The sequence below is a fragment of the Somniosus microcephalus genome, chromosome 32, assembly GCF_052327205.1.
Source record: "Somniosus microcephalus isolate GS21.2 chromosome 32, FLI_Smic_1.0, whole genome shotgun sequence".
Taxonomy (NCBI): Eukaryota; Metazoa; Chordata; class Chondrichthyes; order Squaliformes; family Somniosidae; genus Somniosus; species Somniosus microcephalus.
Window position 1 is genome coordinate 26274537 of NC_141018.1, and position 22035 is coordinate 26296571.

The window sequence follows — 22035 nt, forward strand, 5'->3', positions numbered from 1 at the left end:
AGGATGGGTAGGAGGGATTGATCTATCAACCAAGAATGGGTACATCTTACAAAACTCTCAATCTATCTGGGAAGTCCCTTGATCACCTATGCTGGTTCCCATGCTCTAGTTCCTAACTCTCTATTTTCCAGGTGATGGGCCTTCAATAACCACAAAACTAGAAGTTATAGACTTAAACAAGTTGGCTTTTAATCACTAAGATCAGAGCTAACATCTCAACACACCAACTGGTTCACAGGAATGAGTCATACAGATCCTGGGATCTTTATGTAAGAGAAGTCAGGGGCGGAGCCAAGAGCCAAGACCTGGAACCTCCCAGGTTAGTCGGGAAAGAGGAAGTGAAACTGTACACAGTGAGGGAGGGTAATATACATGAGTGCAAAACGAATACAGGATCAAGACAAACAGATTTCATTACACCAGGCAAATCTCCAGAACCTGTGACATGATATATATGTTTTATAAATGGAAAGCCATTTTATTTAAAAGAATCATTTTCACCATAGCCATCTTTACAAGCCAATGAGACATAAAAGCTAGCGTGACGTCCTGCCTAGCTATAAACCTCTTTGCTTGGAAATTCCAACAACAGTGCCACAGAAGAGTACGCTGGTTGTCCTATGAAGGAAGTGAAAGAGAACATTGAATAGGCACTGTTGCAAAAGAAAATGGCAGCACGCCATCATCACACATGTCATCATCTAGTGCATCAAATCTGTAGCCGTAGAGTTGATATATTACTTATTACAGAGACTTCTTGGCATCTCCCTAATGACTCCACAATCTAGCTGAAGCATCTTGCTAAAAGGGTATACACAGCTTTATTGGACTTTGTTGGATAAAGCTTAATGGCCTTTCCCTGTTCCTAGTTCCCCACATGCTTTTATGTTCACTTATATAGCTGTTGTGCCGGCCAGAGATGGTAGTGAAATTAACAGCATCTCCTCTCCCCACTAACTTATATTGCCCGAAAACACCAACCTTGCTACTGCGATGGGTATATAACTCACTTACAGCGAGTATGTGTGGCAGGTGATGGACAGAGACTGCCAGGTACATTTAATTTTGCACGGTAAACATTCAAGCAAATGAGCGTCTAGCAGGCAACTATTTGCTTGAAGAGCATGGTGCTTGAAAGCTTTAACATACCAACAACAACTTGAATTTATATAGCGCCTTTAACATAAAGAATGTCCCAAGGCGCTTCACAGGTAGGTGTAAAGAACATGGACACCAAGCCAGGGAACGAGAAATTAGGACAGGTGACCAAAAGCCTTGTCGAAGATGCCACAGAATTTAATTGCATTAAGAGCAGTTCTTGACTATCACATTTTCTGATAGCTCGTGATCTTTGATATATTTGCGGGTTCCTCTCTTAGGGAGAAACTATACGAGTCCCCTTTGCTAAAATTGCTTCCCTTTTCAGTTTCCAAAGACAGCCTTACAAAGGGGATCAACTCCAGTAATGGCTAATTGAACAAGCAAATGATGACATTAATAGCATTTAGATGTAGCATTCAGCTAAAAGGTAAAAGAAATCCAGACAGCAGCTGATAGTTTGTGGGACTGCAACATGCTATATTGATGCAGTGAAGCTGCTTATGTACTGCCATCTCTACATTTAATGGTAACAAGCTCTTTTAAATGATTCATTCCAACTCCTCTATTGCTCTTTATATCACAAGACTATGATACAAGGAGAAGGTTACCCTGTGACACTGAAGTGATATGATACATAGAAGCATTACGCGCAGAAACATTATTTCATACTTTGAATGCTTCTAATGCAAATAAGATAGACATTTTAAATTTATATTTTTGTCCTTCAATATTCTGATTTCCTCCTCTTGCTCTTTCTTAAATTGGAACTCATGCAAGGGTACAGTTCCACTCCATGTGCATTGTACCTCCATTGGTTGCATGCCCACCGGGGTAGAGAACAATACAAGGTGTGGGAGAAAGCAGCTTTCATTGTTCTACCATCTCAGTCTGGCAGAGCACCACCTCCCAAGTCCGCGACCACCATCACCTAAAAGTACAAGGGAAAGAGATGCATGGGAACACCATCAAATTCCCCTCCGACTCACACAACCATCCTGATTTTGGACATACGTACATCATTGTACCTGGGTCAAAATCCTGGAATTCCCTACCTAACAGCACTGAGGGAGCAGCTTCACCACACGGATTGCAGCGGCTCATTGGGAACATGCTGGAGGGAAGCTTTGAAGAAAATGTGGGTGGACGGATTTAAGGTGAGGGAAGATCAGGCTGGGCTCCAATAGTCTAACACCTTGCCAACACTCACCATATAGGCTCACATATAAAATACGCGCGTTCTTCCTTTAAGTTACCTACACACTAACAGAAAGCTACCAGTGCCTCTAGGTGTCAATTTTTTTTGTCTTATAACACTCCTGTGCAATGCCTTGGGGCGTTTTACTGCGTCAAAGGCGCTATATAAATACAAGTTGTTGTTGTTGTAGAATTGTACTCCAGCATGTCACTAGGGGTGAACTACAAAGCAATAGTTATTTTTGAATGTCAAATTTTGTCAGTTGGCCCATCCCTAATTTTCTTCACCTTCCTCTGATTTCCAGCTTTCCCATTTATACCGCTTTGCTCCGCTGTTGTGGCCACTTGCTGTTCTTTGTTCAAACGTGGCAGTGTTTCATAACTCAACTCTATGGAAGTGGATAAGCATCCAAGTGCATAACATCATGACATCTGTCTATGTGCCAACTGCAACAACAGGCAGAGCTCCCAACAACCATCATTTTGTCTCCTATGGAGACTGGCATGAAGACATTTGCAATTCTAAACGTACATTAGTACATGACGAGTAATCCAATGTCATAGGTAGCTTGCAGGTAAAATGACTGCATTCATACAATGTGGGTTGCCAAAATGTACGTAACCTGTGTTTAACAGTAACTTGGAAAACTTATGGGTCTTCACCAATGTTCCCCCTAATTTTTTTTGGCTGCGCGGTCCCTTTAACGAACTTTGCGGCGGCCCGTTCACAGTTGCGCCCATGCGGGGAATTTCACATTTGTGAAGCTGGCCCCAGGCTGCGCGGGACCGGCAGACAGCCGCGCAGCTTGAAAGAAGGTTGGTCTTCACCCATAGGCTCAGTGTCGGCCGTGGCCCATTGGTAGCGCTCTCTCGCCCCTGCGTCAGAAGGTTGTGGGTTCAAGTTCCACTCCAGAGACTTGAGCACATGACCCGAGGCTGACACTCCCAGTGCAGTACTGAGGGAGTGCTGCACTGTCTGAGGTGCCGTCTTTCGGATGAGATGTTAAACCGAGGGCTCTCTCAGTTGCAAATAAACGTAGGTATTACTGAACAGACAAATGTTCCCAATATCATCTACATGCACGGAACTATGAGGACACTGATGCATTCTCTCCCCCAAAAGGCTGTGGATGCTGGGTCAACTGAAGTTTTCAAGACTGAGATTGATCGACAGATTTTTATTAGGTAAGGGTATTTTCCTCTGATCTCTAGTGGAATTTCCACAATTCCTCCATTCTTGAGGCTGCTTCCTAGAAACGTGGCTCCTTTTGTGCGAATCAATTCTTTCCCCTCAACAAACCTTCGCTTTTTGTAAAGCCCACTTCTATCCAAGACTTGAATACAACTTCCATATCTAAGGAGTCCCTTTTACGAATTGTCCTGCACTCCAGATTTTGAATATTATAGAAGTTTCTCCTCTGCTAGCCATCTTGTTTATCACTTCTAACCTCCAGCCTCTTTCTGTCTCACTTTGTCTTTTTCTACCACAACATTTCTTGTCTTTGTCTGTGTTTTACTGACATGACTATGATCACTGCTCTTCTGAGCAATTGTCTCCTGCTCATCCTGAACTCCCATTACATTGTCTTACACATATTTCCTCTTCCCTGAACTTTCCAGGGGTTGAAACCGAGGTTGATAGTGTCCCCATATTCGTTTTATGGGATGTGGGCATCGCTGGCATGGCCAGCATTTATTGCCCATCTCTAATTGCCCTTGAGATGGTGGTGGTGAGCCGCCTTCTTGAACCGCTGCAGTCCGTGTGGTGAAGGTACTCCCACAGTGCTGTTAGGGAGGGAGTTCCAGGATTTTGACCCAGCGACGATGAAGGAACGGCTGATATATTTCCAAGTCAGGATAGTGTGTGACTTGGAGGGGTACTTGGAGGTGGTGGTGTTGCACCTGCTGCCCTTGTCCTTCTAGGTGGTAGATGTTGCAGGTTTGGCAGGTGCTGCCGAAGAAGCCTTGGCGAGTTGCTGCAGTGCATCTTGTAGATGGTACACACTGCAGCCAAGGTGCGCCGATGGTGGAGGGTGTGAATGTTTAAGGTGGTGGATGGGGTGCCAATCAAGCGGGCTGCTTTGTCCTGGATGGTGTCGAGCTTCTTGAGTGTTGTTGGAGCTGCACTCATCCAGGCAAGTGGAGAGTATTCCATCACACTCCTGACTTGTGCCTTGTAGATGGTGGAAAGGCTTTGGGGAGTCAGGAGGTGAGACACTCACCGCAGAATACCCAGCCTCTGACCTGCTCTTGTTGCCACAGTATTTATGTGGCTGGTCCAGTTAAGTTTCTGGTCAATGGTGACCCCCCAGGATGTTGATGGTGGGGGATTCGGCGATGGTAATGCCGTTGAATGTCAAGGGGAGGTGGTTAGACTCTCGCTTGTTGGAGATTGTCATTGTCTGGCACTTCTGTGGTGCGAATGTTACCTGCCACTTATCAGCCCAAGCCTGAACATCGTCCAGGTCTTGTTGCATGCGGGCATGGACTGATTCATTATCTAATGCTTTTCCCCAGGACCTCAAAGCTGTGTAACTCCTTCCCTTCCTCCGACAATCTACACACTCTTAAAACCCAAGCTTGGAATCACCAGCCATTACTTCATGATCGAAGCTTGCTTATCTCCTACACTTCTTCACCTGGTGGTTCCTACACTGTAGACCTTGGCTGTTCACCTCGGTTTCGTTGGGAAAAAATTAATTGTGTCACAACCCACGAGGTGAAGCTCAGGTGCATTATAAGTGTCGTCTGAATGCCTTCTATTAAGTTGCAGCTTGATAGCAGCTAGTATTACAGTAATAGGGAGGACACTATTCTGTTTAGGATCATCAAAGAAAGCTGCTATCAATGTACCTCATACTGTTGTCTGAGGATATTCATACAGAAGGGCTAACACTTTGAAAAACTTAGAAAAAACCTTATCGAAAATTGTTTGAGAAAAGTATTTAAAGCTATATAATTAATATTCATAGAGATTAATCAATGTTCCTTTTCGCTCATTCTTGCAGGGTGGATTCAGTTTCTTTCTCGATGATAATTCTATTACTGGGAGAAATTGTTTCTGTAGCAGTGTGCTGGTTTCCTGTGCGCAGGTTCAAGTCACTGTAATGAATTTATTCCTGTTTTCTTCAGGATTGAGAAACTAATTTGGAAGTGATGAGGTAACGTGGCAAAGAGCAACCTTGGCAAACACAGTTGTGATTCACCCTGTGTTTTTTTAAATGCGTCTTGTTTTGTGCTATTTAAAAAAAAACGTACTTCCTTCTCGTTTCTTTAGACCTTCTTGCGCTATAGATTGCTTTCTGAGTCAGAGGTCAAGCACAAAACATTTCACCCAGGGCTGTCGCCAAAGGCAGTTTTGAGCTGCCCACGCCTCCCTCTCTGTGAGCGCGACTGGTATTCCCCTCCCCCATTCCGACAAGGCCAAAATCAAAATGGCTGGTGTGTGCGCCACTCTGTGGCCCAGTGTCTTGAAACACCAATCTGCTGTGCCGTTACATCTCCTTTACCTGTAGAGCATAAAACTACAGCAGCGCCCTTAAATGCAGCAGGAAAACCAGGAACCAATTCCAAAAAAAAACAATCTGGGAACTTGGCCAGTGAAGAAATTTTCAGGCCTAGCTTTTTAGACTTTTGTTAACTGCGACATTGTCGGCCCCATGTTGAAGGGGATTAGGGCAAGAATCAGCCTGAATTTGCCAAGTAGACACCCCATCACTGTGCCGTATATGTTCACGGTTGTGGTGGAGAATTCTGATAGCAATACAAACTTTCTTTTTCCTGTGCCACAATCAAAAATAATTCTTTTACGCTTTGAGGTAAAAATATGGTTGTGTCAGTCTTTGATTCCATGTTTACTGCACATGTGCCAGCACAAAGCGGATGAAGGAAAAGGTCATTGTACTGGTAATAAGAACAAGGTATTTTTAGAATAAGTAAAGGCCCTCAGGCCCACAAAGCCCATCCCCTTTTTGGAAAATCAACTTCCTCACACCGTATCCCTCAATCCTTTTTCCAGAAACGCGTGACCGGCTCTTGAACCCATTCATTCTGTCAGCCTCATTTTGCTTCCAAGGCAACTTCTTCCAGCAGTATATTATCTTGGGGCTGGAAAAGTTCTGCTTGTCTCTTTATCTTACTCTTCACTTCCTATTTTTTTAACCTGTATCGCCAAGTATTGGAACCCTTCATTACAGCAAACAATTTGCCTGCAGCAACTCTGTCAATTCCCTTGAAAACTTCAAGTTTGGTCTCCTCTTATCCAAAGTCAACTTCCTCAACTTTTCCAGCAAACTTAAATTACTGATTTCAACAACAACTTGCATTTACATAGCGCCTTTAACATAGTGAAATGTTCCAAGGTGCTTCACAGGAGGGTTATCAGACATGGCCTTCGTAGCGAGAGGGTTTGAGTACAGGAACAAGGATGTCTTGCTGCAGTTGTACAGGACCTTGGTGAGACCACATCTTGAGTATTGTGTGCAGTTTTGGTCGCCTTATCTGAGGAAGGATGTTCTTGCCATGGAAGGAGTTCAGCGAAGATTCACCAGGCTGATACCTGGGATGGCAGGAATGACGTATGAGGAAAGATTGGATCGATTGGACTTGTACTCGCTGGAGTTTAGAAGAATGAGAGGTGATCTCATTGAAACTTATAAAATTCTGACAGGACTGGACAGACTAGATGCAGGAAGGATGTTCCCGATGGTCGGGGAGTCCAGAACCAGGGGTCACAGTCTAAGGATAAGGGGTAAGCCATTTAGGACAGAAATGAGGAGGAATTTCTTCACCCAGAGAGTGGTGAACCTGTGGAACTCTCTACCACAGAAGGCGGTGGAGGCCAGTTCATTAAATATATTCAAGAAGGAGTTGGATATATTTCTTAAGGCTAAAGGGATCAAGGGGTGTGGGGAGAAAGCAGGGACCGGGTACTGAATTTGGATGATCAGCCATGATCGCATTGAATGGCGGAGCAGGCTCGAGGGGCCGAATGGCCTACTCCTGCTCCTATCTTCTATGTTTCTATGTTTCTATAATTTGACACCGAGCCACATAAGGAGATATTAGGACCGGTGACCAAAAGCTGAGTCAAAGAGGTAGGTTTTAAGGAGCGTCTTAAAGGAGAGAGGTAGAGAGGTTTAGGGAGGGAATTCCGGAGCTTAGGGCCTTGGCAGCTGAAGGCACAGCCGCCAATGGTGGAGCAATTAAAATCGGGGACGCGCAAGAGAGCAGAATTGGAGGAGCGCAGCGATCTCGGAGGGTTGTAGGGCTGGAGGAGGTTACAGAGATAAGGAGGGGAGAGGCCATGGAAGGATTTGAAAACAAGGATGAAAATCTTTCAAATCGAGGCATACTGGACCTGAACCAATGTAGGTCAGCGAGCACTGGGGTGATAGGTGAACGGGGCTTGATGAAATTTAGGATAAGCTCAAGTGTATGGAGGATAATCATCACTTGCTCGTCTGTCATATCCTCCTCAGGCCACTAAGATCCTTCCCCATGATTAAGTGACCGGAACTGCAAACAATATTCCAACTGGGATCTGCTAAATATCCGCTCAAGCGATAATACGAGCTCCCTTGATTTGCACTCCATCCCCTTTGCTAATACAACTGGGCATACCTTAATCTAATTCATTACGTTATCTTGTTTAATACACGACTGGGCTGATTAGAAACACTGGAAAGTTCAAGCAATCTACCCCGAAACCAAGCTCAGAGCAACAAACTGACTTAATGGATTGCATCAGCTCAGATCCAGTCCTGTCTTTGGTAGATCATTTCCAGCAGTCCGTAACAGCAGCTACAGGCAAACTGCATGTTTGTTTTTATATTTGCTTTTGTGATGATCTATCTTTGCAGTAACAGCTGAAAATGATATTTGTATGAAATATGAGATGTTGCAATTTGCAAGCGTACGGCTACTGGTGCAGACGTTCCATCGTTCCCCTCCCCCCCCCCCCCGCTAGTTGGGAACTGTTCCCCTTGTACACTTCAGTGTGTACAGCTGTCAGCCCTTTTCAGCCAAGACACTTCTGCCGTCTCCTCTACCCCTGTGAAGTCAGCTGAGATCGGACTATTGTTTCTACTCCTGATGACATCTGTTCTTCATTAAAGATCCCTGGGCACAATGGTTCCACACTTTGCAGATGTCAATCTCTTGTGTGCCCAGTGTGCATAGTGAGCAGCTGCCAGTTTTACCTCCGCTTGCTTGACAGAAACAGATGGGGAGAGAGAAAGAAAATAATTGGAATCAACATGTCCAGAGTTCAGGCAGTAGATTCTTGCTATTAACACAGTTATTTTAAATGTTTTGAAGCATTACCTTTTCAGATCCTGAATTTGTACTTCAAAGTTACAGACACTATTGACCTGTTTTTTTTTTGCTTTGCTTTCAATGACAGAGGAAGGTGTTGGGAGACCATCCGTTGTCAAGGAGATTGCAGGGTGCAGACGCTTGTTTGACAGGCCTTTTTCTTCATTATTTCCAACCCACTCTTGGCAGTATGGAGGACCGAGGCCTGGTCCGAACACAGATGCAGCTCTGAATTTCAGCGCAAATGGTGAGCGGACTTCACCGATTTTCGCGCGGGTTGCACGTTATTCCCCGAGGGTGTCCGATGACACTGTAAGTGTGTCTCATGTCGCACACCGCCCTCTCACCCCACCGCCGTCATACTAATGTTTCATTAATTGAGCGAACTGAGTAAAAGGACATCAATAATTGATGATTTCACCTTAATATCATCGGAGCGGTCACAGAATGTGCCAGCAATCGGTGTTATTTAAATAAGATACCTTTCTGCACATTAATCGTAAACGGCCGGTCACTTGCGTTCATTCTTTAATTGCTGCAAGTCACAGGTTATATTTCCTAACATCTATATGTGTTTAATTCCCTCTGTATGGTGTTTTTCCAAGCACTGGTTAAAATATTTGCATAAATTCCTATCTGCAGTATTCAAACACATTTAAAATATATTAAAATAAGACAGACGGCAACTTGGGCAAAGATGTTGTCCAAGGAGCTGGAAATAGTGCAGAGAGAAACTGGATCGAAATCGTGGAAATGCTCAGCTTTTTAATTTTATTTTCAAATCACACGCCCTCTGTCTCGTTGCATTCCTGTATTAGATCATTTTTTTAAAAAGAAAAATGAAGACTTGCTTTTCTACAGCGCCTTTCATGACCTCAGGACGTCCCAAAGCACTTTATAGCCAATGAAGTACTTTTTGAAGTGTAGTCACTGTTGTAATGTGGGAAACGCTGCAACCAATTTGCGCACAGCAAGCTCCCACAAACAGCAATGTGATAATGACCAGATAATCTGTTTTATAGTGATGTTGATTGAGGGATAAATATTGGCCCAGGACACCGGGGAGAACTCCCCTGCTCTTCTTCGAAATAGTGCCATGGGATCTTTTACATCCACCTGAGAGGGCAGACGGGGCCTCGGTTTAAGTGAAAGACGGCACCTCCGACAGTGCAGCACTCCCTCAGTACTGCACTGGAGTGTCAGCCTAGATTTTTGTGCTCAAGTCTCTGCAGCGGGACTTGAACCCGCAACCTTCTGACTCAGAGGCGAGCGTGTCACCACTGAGTCACAGCTAACACCAAACTATCGTACATGGTACAGTGACTGGGAACCGCTTCGGGACTTCCTGAGGATGTGATAACGCTTTATATAAGTGGAAACTAATGCTGTTAGTTTGCTGTTATTACCCACTGCAATTTCCGGCCCATTGTCTTTCTGCGAATCATATCAATTATGGTTCCACCCCCTAAATACTCAACAGAGTATCTTATCTACTGAAGGGCTAATAAATTGCCTGTGACCTTGCCCACAGTCAGTTAATGAACATACATTGGGGGAAAAAGTGGGTGGCGCCCCTTGTGGGGCGCTAACGTCATCCAAGAGGAGTGTCGGGCTGAGCAATCGCGGCCGGCACCCCGCATAAAAAAGGGGAACGGGGGGGGGGGGCAGGTGATGACAGTTGGCCAAAATTAAAATGGCCGCCCGACACCTCCCCTTTAAGTAGCGTCACCGCCGCTGCAAAAACGCCCCCTGATCCTGTCGGACAGATCGTCCGGCGATAGGTCAGGGGGCGCAAGGGAAGTTTGTGGTCGGGGCGCTGCACACGGCAATGACTTAATCGCCGGCGGTGCAGCGCCGTGGGGCGCTACCGGCTACCGCCGCCGCTAACCTCCCGCTGAATTTTGCGGGAGGTGTTAGCTGCGCCGCGCCTGGGCGCTAGGGGATTTGCGCCCCGTAACGAGAGGCACAAACCAACCCCAATTTCCCCCCCCCCATTGTTTTGACATACAAGATGGTGACGGAGTTGGCCGAGAGACTTCACAAACCCGCTCCACAGAACCCCCTAGTGGGCAGAGCCTGAAACTACACACTGACAACTGACAGAGCAAAATTAATGGGAAATGTTGACATGGAACTTATAATGGTAAAAGTTGACAGTAAAGCATGACCAAAATCCATGACAGAAAGATTAGATTGGATAAGTGGATGAAGGAAGAGGGGTTGAAGGGATATGGGAAAAGGGTAAGTAAATGTGATTAAGACTATTTGCTTGCATGGAGGGTCCACAGACTGGATGGTCCGAATGTAACGTCGATGTATTTCTATATACTGTATAATTCTTATAAAGGCAGTGTTTCATGCGTAATTTTTCAAAAAAGATTTCATAGAATTTCTGTTTGTGGACAGAAAGTGCACTCTCTACACAAGATTTTTTTTAATAACATATGGATATAATACTGTAATAATGATTTCCTGTACATTCATGTTGCTCAGGGGAATTGTTAAACGCTCAACGTGTAAAACCATTGAACCTTCCTTTGCCCAGAGTAATTTTTCGACAATATAAGGTATCATTAGGAGCGCTACAATTGGCTTCAGTCCATCTGAACTAAGGAGAGTGGGGAGAAAGTCAACAAGGTTTCATTTAAGAACATAAGAAATAGGAGGAGGAGGAGGCCATTTGGCCCCTCGAGCCTGCTCCGCCATTCAATAAGATCATGGCTGATTTTCAGCCTCATCTCCACCTTCCCGCCCAATCCCCATATCCCTTGATTCCCTTAATATCCAAAAAATCTATCGATCTCTGTCTTGAATATACTCAACGACTGAGCCTCCACGGCCCTCTGGGGTAGAGAATTCCAAAGATTCACCACCCTCTGAGTGAAGAAATTGCTCCTCATCTCAGTCCTAAATGGCCGACCCTTTATTCTGAGACTGTGACCCCGTGTTCTAGATTCCCCAGCCAGGGAGAGCATTTTCTCAGCATTAACCCTGTCAAACTTTTTAAGAATTTTATATGTTTCAATTAGATCACCTCTCATTCTTCTAAACTCTCGGCAATATAGCCCTAGTCTACTCAATCTCTCCTCATAGGGCAACCCCCTCATCCCAGGAACCAGTCTAGTGAACCTTCGTAGCACTCCCTCTAAGGCAAGTATGTCTTTCCTTAGTTAAGGAGATGAGAACTGTACACAATGAGCAGTGCCGGAAGAGTATGGATGTCAGATAAGGGCAGGATTGTGCTGTGATTTCATCCACAGTCCAATAGCCTGACACCACTCACTGCCAAGTCTAACAGATGAAGAAAAGTCACTTGTGCAAGGTGCCCAACTTGAGTGTCCATGGAAACTGTATCCGAACACTAATCAGTGACACCAGAAGAGAGGGAGTTTGAGGGTGAAAAAAAATGACCAAAAAATGTCCTTCTTGTGGTACAGTTAGATAAAACACCGCTGGATTGAGCGCAGACTGTGTGATGTGCCACATTAAAAGAATTCATGCACAGGCATCTTCCACCCTTTAAAATGAAGTTCGGGACCTGGAATGTCAGAACCCTCATGGACAACCCCAACAGCGACAGACCGGAACGCGGTACTGCTCAACCACCGTCTGCCCCACCTGTGACAGAGACTCCAGGTCCCGCATTGGACTCATCAGTCACCTGAGAACTCATTTTTAGTGTGGAAGCAAGTCATCTTCGGTTCTGAGGGACTGCCTAAGAAGAAGAAGAAGATCCTACAGTTGAGATTGTCTACACACTCCTATGCCCATTTGATGAGGGTGAGCAGTGCTATCATTGTGAAGATGGTGAAAAAGCCTGTAAGTCCTGCATGGGACTAGCAAATAATGTTGGGAAGTTTAACGAGCCTCCAAGGTTCTGGCAATTTTCTTCAATGTAAATGAAATCGGGAAAGATGCATCACGGGCGGCTGATCCGATATTGCTCGTTTTACCCTGTCGCCTAAAGTCAAAATTGCCCCCAGCATGTGATGCATATGGACTTTCAAATTATGGCCGAAAAATTCGGGTGGTTTGCGCCACCCGTTGGCGCCATGAAATGCAAAAAAAAACCGGCAGCTGGCACTCTTCCGCCAGCTGTTGGCGGGTACCGCGGCAGGCCACCATTTTGGGCAGGTCATCAGCACTGCTGTTAACTGCTATAGGCGAGAGTATTTTAATGAGGTGGAGCGTGACGTCAATCGGCCTGCAGCGCCGAGTTGAAGCCAGCTCGTCCGCTTTGGAGTTCTCCGCTCGCGCCGCCGCCCGCGCTAAATCACGCCATTATTTTCTGCCGCTAAAAGGTCTTTCAGCAGCGTTAACGGCCCTGAGGAGGCTGGTGGGACCTGTGAGGGTGGACGCCAGAACCTCAAACGCCTCCGCTGCCAAGGTTCTTCTTTTAAGCTTTCAGTTCTTGCTCATCAGTGGCGGGTGCAGAGGGTCGGTAGGAAGGGGGAAGGGGCGGGCGGGGGGGGTGGGGGGGGTTGCATATTCTGGCAGCTTTCCGGGAGGCCGACAGTGTTTGAGGGTCAGAAAATCAATGGGTGAACCCCATTGCAACGGTTGAAGGTGATCTGCGATAAAATCTCTTTTATCTGCATTCATGTCATAAACAGACAAAGAAAATCGATAAACATTGGGTGGCAGCTAATATTTTTGGAGCATGTACGACAACTGTTCAGGTCACTCCTTTCCTCCCCGTTCCGCTACACAGCGAGCGGGAGACCGCAGCGACCTTTGGCCTCCTTCTGAGACTAGCGCTAGCAAATCACCGCCACGGTGATGATAATGAGCAGGCGGCACCAAAATGCCGGGACTGCCTGTGCTCTCTCGGCTGGCGGCCGTTATCCTTGGCCGCCAATGTTGCCAGCAGGTTTCCCAGCGTTGCCCAATTTCTTAGGCCTATGTCTTTTAATTTGTAATTTTATTTTGTAAAGTATTCCAAATGGTGAGAAACGTTCAGCAAAAAAAAAAGCTGACCAATTCTTTCATACTGTGCTGAAGTACCAGCCTAGACTGATACGATAGCAAAATACTGCGGATGCTGGAAATCCGAAATAACAACAGAAAACGCTGGAAAAACTCAGCAGGCCAGGGCAGCATCCGTGGAGAGAGAAACAGAGTTAACGTTTCAGGTCGAAGACCCTTCGTCAGAACTGAGAAAAAAGCAGGAAATGAAACGGATTAAAAAGCAAGTTTGGGGGCTGGGAAATGGGGGAGGGGATGAAAGAACAAAAGGGAAGGTCTGGGAGGTGAAGAGACATTAAGAGATATTCAAGGCGAGACGAGATGGTAATAGGACAGGTAAAGAGATAAAGGATGGCTCTAGATGAAGTGTGAAATGCGCTGGCAGAATGAGAGACAGCTGCCATGTGGGAGAGAGAAAAAGGAAAAGGCGCAAACCAAAAGAGGGGCCGAGGTTATGATCTGAAATTGTTGAACTCGATATTGAGTCCGGAAGGCTGTAAAGACTCCACAGCCTAGACTTCTGTTCTCAAGCCCCAAGGTGGGATTTGTAGCCACGACCTTCTACACTCAGAGGTGAGAGTGCTACCACTGAGCCAAGGCGTCACGATGGGCTGTTCTACAATGTGGGCTCACACCCATGAAGGACTGGAATGGGACCGGACTAATATATCTCGCTAGAACTCTTACAAGCTGCACGTTCCAGAAGTTCTAATCTATTGTACCACACACTCCACAATTATTTTTCCTTCCAAATTCCTGTCCCACCTCTGCCATCCCCACCACTGCTGACAATGTTGACTCCTTGCTGGGGCATGGTTACATGGGTGCATCTCCTCCAAGTGATGCATTACTGATGTGGGAGCCTTGACAGCGAGTGCTGGCAGGCTATGCTCACCTCAGAGGTGGGCACCACAGCCAAGCTTGATCCTATCTGCATCCAACATCCACCCGTGCAAACTTCCAGCGAGGTCTCTTGATAGGGAGCAGGAACCATGGCTGATTTTTCCCTTCCCTAACCGCATAAGACCAACGGCAGTGCCGTGGCTCAGTGGGCAGCACTCTCTCGGCACTGAGTCAGAAGGTTGTGGGTTCGAAACCCCACTCCAGAGACTTGAGCACAAAAATCTAGACTGACACTGCAGTGCAGTGCTGAGGGAGTGCCGCGCTGTCGGAGGTGCTGTCTTTTGGATGAGATGTTAAACCGAGGCCCCGTCTGGGAGATAAAGGATCCCACGACACTATTTTGAAGAAGAGCAGGGGAGTTAGCCCCGGTGTCCTGGGCCAATGTTTATCCCTCAACCAACATCACTAAAACTGATTATCTGGTCATTATCACATTGCTGTTTGTGGGACCTTGCTGTGCGCAAATTGGCTGCTGCATTTTCCTACATTACAACAGTGACTACACTTCAAAAACTACTTCATTGGCTGTAAAACACTTTGGCCTAGAAATTCAGTATAGCCACGTTTGGGGCGCTACAGCTGGGCGGCCGCTAAAGTTTGCGCCCGGCGCAACTTCGCGCCACCTTCGCCGATATTCAGTGGCATCGCCCCAAGAGGTTGCTGCTACGCTAAAACAGGTGATGCACGACTATCATTAGGCGCTAAGCCGGCGGCCCGGGGCGATACCCCTGAGGGCGGGCGCAGCGCAGGTTCGGCGAGTTGCTGATTGACGGCAGACACTCTGGCGCCGGTGAGCTCTTAAAGGGGGAGGGTGGATTTGTTTGCCTGCCACACCCTGCACACTGCAGCCTTGAAGCAAGGCCTGACCACTGCTGCTTGATCTGTACAACGCCCAGGACTATGGAGAAGGCCAACGTTTGCACCCATTGCAGCCCCCATTATATGTTTCCAATCAATGCTATGGCTCTGAAGTTAAAGACAAGTGCAAAGCTGTGGCCTGAAGCCACAAGTACCTGTGCGAGTGTTGAGCCAAACCAGAAAGCTCTCTACCTTTGTCTCTCTGCAAAGATCCGTCTCTCACAAAGAAGGAGTGTTGCAAAATGGCTGCCATTTCTACTGCAGGAGGAGTGCCCTTTAATTTGCGCCCCCCTCACCCCGCAGCGACTGGGAACCGTTCCCCTCTACCAGTCGCTAGGGGCGCCAGGCGCACAATAGGCCGGCGCCACTGAATTTCCGGTTTTGGGCGCACAAAGGGCGTTGCACGATGAAATGACGTCAGGATCTGCGCGCGCAGCTGAGCGCGCGCAAAGGCTTTGCGCCGCCACTAAATCTTTACTGAAGTTGGGGAGAGGCGCAGATCGCGCTGCGCCCGGCCGCTAGCCACCTAGCGCCCCACATCTCCTCCTCCTAAGGCGCTAGCGGCTGGCGCAAACAACTGAATTTCTAGGCCTTTGTCCTGAAGTCATGAAAGGCTCTGTGTAAATGCACGTCTTTCTTTTCCTTATGTCTACCTCCACCTTGGCTGAGATCAGCTACCTCAGCACAGAGAGGACCTGGGACCATCCTGAACTCAAGTTACTCACCAAATCAACTTTCTGATCTATTGCCAAGCAATTTACAATCCACAAGTGTTTACACAGAGAGTTTTGAGGCTGTGGAATTCAGCTCCAGGGGGCGGTTGAGGAAGAAACTATGTCAACAGTGAAGATTAGATTGGATAAGTAGAAGGGACATGGGAAAAGGGTAAGTAAATGTGATTAAGACTATTTGCTTGCATGGAGGGTCCACAGACTGGTTGGGCCAAAATGGCTTTTTTCCCTGTTGTAATGTTTATGTATTTCTATATACAGTATAAAGGCAGAGTTTCATGCATAATTTTTCAAAAAAGACTTCAATGGAATCTCTGTGACAAATCATAAGATTGTGATGCAATGAAATCATTTCCACATGGTGTTTAAATACTAGCAGTTTGTTCACGGGGGCTGAAGGTAAAATCCTTCAGTCGACTCATTTCAATGCCACCTGTGAGCCTGTGTTTATTTTTTTTGCTGTTTGATTGTACCTTCCAAATTGTGACGGAATTGGATGCTTTTGTGTTCTTAAATCTGGTACTGGTTTCACCTCAGGCTGGGAACAGTACAGAGCGAGGTGCCGCCTGTCTCACGAGGCTTTCCCCAGTCGTGTGGCGCTTTCCTCACTCGAGTCTGAAAGGATGGTCAGGAGCCAATCAAAGCTGTCAACAGGTGGGTTCACATTAAGAAACACGACTCTCTATGACCTACACAGTATTAGAAACATAGAAGATAGGAGCAGGAGTAGGCCATTCAGCCCCTCGAGCCTGCTCCGCCATTTAATGAGATCATGGCTGATCATCCAAATTCAGTACCCGGTCCCTGCCTTCTCCCCATATCCCTTGATCCCTTTAGCCTTAAGAAATATATCCAACTCCTTCTTGAATATATTTAATGAATTGGCCTCAACTGCCTTCTGTGGTAGAGAATTCCACAGGTTCACCACTCTCTGGGTGAAGTAATTCCTCCTCATCTCTGTCCTAAATGGCTTACCCCTTATCCTTAGACTGTGACCCCGGTTCTGGACAACCCGGCCGTCGGGAACATCCTTCCTGCATCTAATCTGTCTAGTCCTGTTAGAATTTTATAAGTTTCAATGAGATCCCCTCTCATTCTTCTAAACTCCAGCGAATATAAGCCCAATCGACCCAATCTCTCCTCATACGTCATTCCTGCCATCCCAGGTATCAGCCTGGTGAATCTTCGCTGCACTCCCTCCATGGCAAGAACATCCTTCCTCAGATTACCATCTATCAGGATTAAATCCTCTCTTTTTATTAGAACTTATTTACCGATTTTTTTTTGTACATTCTCTTCTCCCTCATTAATCTCCTGCTCACCATTTCTTAAATTTAAACTGATTTCCTCTTTTCAATCCCACACTTGCTCTGTATCCAACCAGGTGATTCACTGGCTGAGATGTGGTAGGTCACCTGCCCCCAGGTACACGATGGGCATCTGCCCTGTAACCCTTCCGCGCCACCTCTGGCGAAGCACCCAGATTTCCTCGGGCACTTAACCTGAATGGCGTTACCAAGAATGGGACCTTGCCATGTTGGCAATTGCTTTGGTGAACCCGCCTCACACCAGCCCGTGACACAAGAGGCTAGAATACTGGATCACATACTTGATTTTTCTTCAATCGTGTGATGTCCTCCGAACCTATAATACTTTGCTTGCCAATAGGAAAATCAAATTAAAATATTAAGGGGCAAAAATTGGGTTGCGCCCACTTTCGCTACTTTTAGCCCCCCAAAAAAGTTAGCACCCCTGTGCCCAAAATTCGATGGGAGCGACCCAAGCAGGAGATGGGGCGCTACTGGAGGCGCTACCCCTCCCTCTTGGCGTGCTCCAGCCCGATATTGCGGTACTACGTGCCACAGTGCCACGTCGTGCTGCGGTACTGCAGGCCTCCCTCCCCTTATTAAAGGAGAGGGGGCCTTGCGCAGCACGAATCGGGGCCCAGCTGGGCCACCAGGGAGCGGGGTGCTGGCAAAAGAGCCCGACACTCAAGAGGAGAGCTGGGCTGCCTGATCGCGGCCCGCACCCCGCGGGGGGACGGCAGGTGTCATAAGTCGTGCCATTCATGTAGAAATGACTTATGCAATATACTGGGCGGCCTGCTGGTGGCGCTGTCCAGGGAGGGTATAAATACTCAGGCACGGGCCCAGCTTGCTCAGGGACATTTTGTAAACAGGAACTAGTGAAGGACAACTAGACTTACATGTTGTGAAACAGTCGATTAAAGCCTTGTTTAATACTCTGACCAAGTGCCTAGTAGTTTTCTTACGTCAGCAGGTACTGCAGAAAAAATGGCCACCCGGCTCCTCCCCCTTAACTATCGCCACCCCGGCTGCACGTACACCCCCCTGACCCTGTCGGACATAGCATCCGGCGGTACATCAGGGGGCGCAACCAAAGTTTGTGGCCGGGGCACGAGCGGGGCGCTGCGCTCGCCGATGACGCCATCACCGGAGACGCAGTACCGCGGGGGTGCTACTGGCTACTGCCGCCGCTAACCTCACGCTGAATTTCACGGGAGGCGTTCGCGGCGCCACGCCCGTGTGCTAGTTGCTTTGCGCCCCGTTAACGCCCCCTTAGGCAACCGAATTTTTCCCCCTTAAATTCCATGACTATATATTTTTTTTAAGTTGACCCCAAATCATGATTTCTGTTTGATTTTTATTGTTGACAGGAGCTTGGCAATACTTTGCAGCTGTACATTATCTGTGTTCAGGTGGCACGAGACATGAATCTCTTTTTATATCTGTGACTTTTCTTCAGGACATCAAAGGTCAGTACTGGACTGACGAAGATTCTGATGGGGACAATGACTCTGATGAGTTCCTGTATGGCGTGCAGGTAAGCAATCCCTTGACATTGCACACTTGGGGTACAGACTCGGGTGAGAGTCTGCAATGCACCGGCAATAATCCCTTCTGCGAGTTCATCGTTAAAAAGCCACTGGTTTCGTGGATGGGGAAGGAAAGAGTATCAACAAGTCTAAAGAAACACTATCTGAAAGGGTAGAGGAAGCAGATACAATTGTAACTTTCAAAAAGGAATAGGAAACGAAAAATTGGCAGGACTATGGGGGAAGAGTAAACGAGTGGGACTAATTGGAGAGCTCTTTCAAAGAGCCAGTACAGACATGATGGGCCGAATGGCTTCCTTCTGTGCCATGTGATTCTATGACTCATTGAATCATCTAATGCACAACAACTTACATTATGCAACGTCTTTCAGGTAAAGAATGTCCCAAGGCGCATCACAAATAGCCACTGGGGAAAAATCGGATCTCGAGCCAGGAATTGGGAGAGGTGACCAAAAGCTTGGTTGAAGAGATGGAATTTGAGGAGGTTTGTAAAGGTAGAGAGGGAGGTGTAGAGGCAGGGGAGCTCAGAGAGGGAGTTCCAGAGTGTAGAATCAAGCCGACTGAAAGCTGGGGTGAAGGGACTGAAGGAAGTGCTTGGGAGGGAATAGAGGGCTACAGGAGTTTGGGGATATGCCATGCCATATTTCCATTGGACAGTCGATACATAGAAACATAGAAGATAGGAGCAGGAGTAGGCCATTCGGCCCATCGAACCTGTTCTGCCATTCAATGAGATCATGGCTGATCATCCAAACTCAGTACCCTGTCCCTGCTTTCTCCCCATATCCCTTGATCCCTTTAGCCTTAAGAAATATATCTAACTCCTGCTTGAACATATTTAATGAATTGGCCTCAACTGTCTTCTGTGGTAGAGAATTCCACAGGTTCACCACTCTCTGGGTGAAGAAATTCCTCCTCATCTCAGTCCTAAATGGTTTACCCCTTATCCTTAGACTGTGACCCCTGGTTCTGGACTCCCCCGACCATCGGGAACATCCTTCCTGCATCTAGTCTGTCTAGTCCTGTTAGAATTTTATAAGTTTCAATGAGATCCCCTCTCATTCTTCTAAACTCTAGCGAATATAAGCCTAATCGACCCAATCTCTCTTCATACGTCATACATAGGGCACATTACCAGAGAAAGTAATTAATTTGTGAAATCAACTCATGAAGGAAGTGGACCAATACCGATCAAGAAAGGAAATTCAGGGTATACAGATATTCATAGGTCTGTTTGATTGAGATGGGGGTGTAGAAATCTTGCATTTAGGTTGGGGAATCCATGATTATGGTGTTTGTGCGTGGAATGAGAAGGGAGGGGACTTGATGAGCTGAATTGCCTTTTCTTGTTGCAATGTTCTATTATTGACACACTGTGACATGAATTCTATCATTGTGCGCGAGTATAGAATCATAGAATCATAGAAATTTACGGCACAGAAAGAGGCCATTCGGCCCATCGTGTCTGTCAGCTGAAAAAGAGCTCACCAGCCTAATCCCACTTTCCAGCTCTTGGTCCGTAGTCCTGCAGGTTACGGCACTTCAAGCGCATACCCAAGTACTTTTTAAATGTGATGAGGGTTTCTGCCTCTACCACCCTTTCAGGCAGTGAGTTCCAGACCCCCACCACCCTCTGGGTGAAAAAAGTTCTCCTCAACTCCCCTCTAATCCTTCCAACAATTACTTTAAGTACTTTGACAATGAAACAAAAAAAGGCTTGCCATAAAATCTTATACGTTAAGAGCATAAAGTTATGAATTTATCTGGAAGATTATATTCCTCTTTCCTTGTTTTAATATAGCAAATGCACGTTATGGTTTCATGGTCTGATCACGGACAACGAGTAACAATGAGTTTTTTCCACAAATACCCTTGCTGCTAATCACAAAAATACCGACAACCAAATAATCAGAAAGACTACACAAACCTCTCACAAAACGGCGACAGGATTTACAGTTCCAATCTCCAGTAGGTTTTCTTTCCAAGCTCTCACCAATAAAAATTCTGAAGGATGAAAATTGTTTTTATGATTTTTCAATTAATGACAATTGTTGATGTGGAAACCTCTCCAGTATGGCTCAACAATCAGTCAGTCAGTGGCTGTGCGCTGTTTAGAGGAGTGCTGTGTGCTGCTGTAGATATTTCAATGTGCGCCAGCTTGTTATGCAAAACAGGGAGTGCGATTCCCATTGAACAGAGGTGAAATCATGCCAGTGCAGATGACAGTTGATTCTTCCCTATTGAATTCATCAAGGACAGCTGAGGTTACATGTGTTCTGTTCTAAAATAGAATGCCAACTAAAAGGGGAAAATTTCACAAATAGATTTAAAGTAAATTGGAAGCAGGTGAACAAACTGCACAGATGGTCAAAGCTCCATAGCCTATGTTATATCACACATGCTGGCATAGTGTTGCCAGTCCCAGGGGGCTTTCACAAGCAAACCAAGCTTTGAAAGTCTCCTTTTGCGGCGTAGAGGTAAACCATGCCAAAAACGCTCTTATTTAGGAGTCGCGCTTGATCGCACCCTGTCATATAGACAACATCTCCAGAACCTTGGGAAGAAACTAAAGAGTAGGGTCAACTTGATCCAGACACTCGGCGGATCCACACGGGGAGCAGACGCTCAAACCCTCCATACAGCAGCACTCGCCCTGGTGTACTCTACAGTGAGTAGTGCTCTCTGGCATGGCTATTGAGTTCGCATGTCAAATCGTTGATGTCCAGCTGAATTCCACTATGAGAATGATCACCGGTATGCTTTTATCGACACCATCGCCTTGGCTGCCCATGCTTGCAAACATCGCACCACCACACCTACGCCGCGAATATGCAGTCTCCAGAGAACACAACTGCTACACCAGCAAAGACATGCTGATCCAGGCCGACTTGAACAACCTACCACCAACCCATCTCAAATCTAGAAGGCCATTCTGGACCGTCGCCGAAGCCTTTCAGCGATCTCCCCTCAGCCTTGATGTCCAATGGCGAAATGCTTGGAAGAACTGTGACATATGGAATGGATTCCTTATAGAGGACCTTGAAGGATCAACCTGAAGGATCAAACCTTCCTCACAAACAGCGGACAACCATCAACCGCCTCAGAACCAGT

General features: G+C 46.5%; 1 protein-coding gene and 1 long non-coding RNA gene across 17 annotated transcripts in view; one reads left to right on the top strand and one right to left on the bottom strand.

Moving 5' to 3' along the window:
* The window catches only part of LOC147097348 (protein mono-ADP-ribosyltransferase PARP6), a 121830-nt gene that overhangs the window by 9149 nt on the left and 90646 nt on the right, over positions 1 to 22035 (top strand). For 5 of the 15 annotated variants that reach the window (XM_085972243.1, XM_085972245.1, XM_085972244.1 and 2 more), the window contains exons 1-3: positions 8280 to 8857; positions 16605 to 16721; positions 18834 to 18911. In XM_085972243.1, the coding sequence (XP_085828369.1) occupies positions 8855 to 8857; positions 16605 to 16721; positions 18834 to 18911 (198 nt within the window). In that variant the 5' untranslated portion in view covers positions 8280 to 8854. Of the gene's footprint in view, positions 1 to 8261; positions 8858 to 16604; positions 16722 to 18833; positions 18912 to 22035 lie in introns of those variants that run through there. The other 10 variants (XR_015074361.1, XR_015074362.1, XR_015074364.1 and 7 more) reach the window with 6 other exon arrangements.
* LOC147097349 (uncharacterized) lies at positions 454 to 21234 on the bottom strand. Of its 2 annotated transcripts, XR_015074366.1 has the most exons (3): positions 20852 to 21140; positions 1908 to 2029; positions 454 to 618 (listed from the first exon to the last, which is right to left on the bottom strand). It is a non-coding gene; the product is annotated as an uncharacterized LOC147097349 (long non-coding RNA). The 2 variants fall into 2 exon arrangements; XR_015074365.1 differs by having other exon boundaries at positions 454 to 2029; positions 20852 to 21234.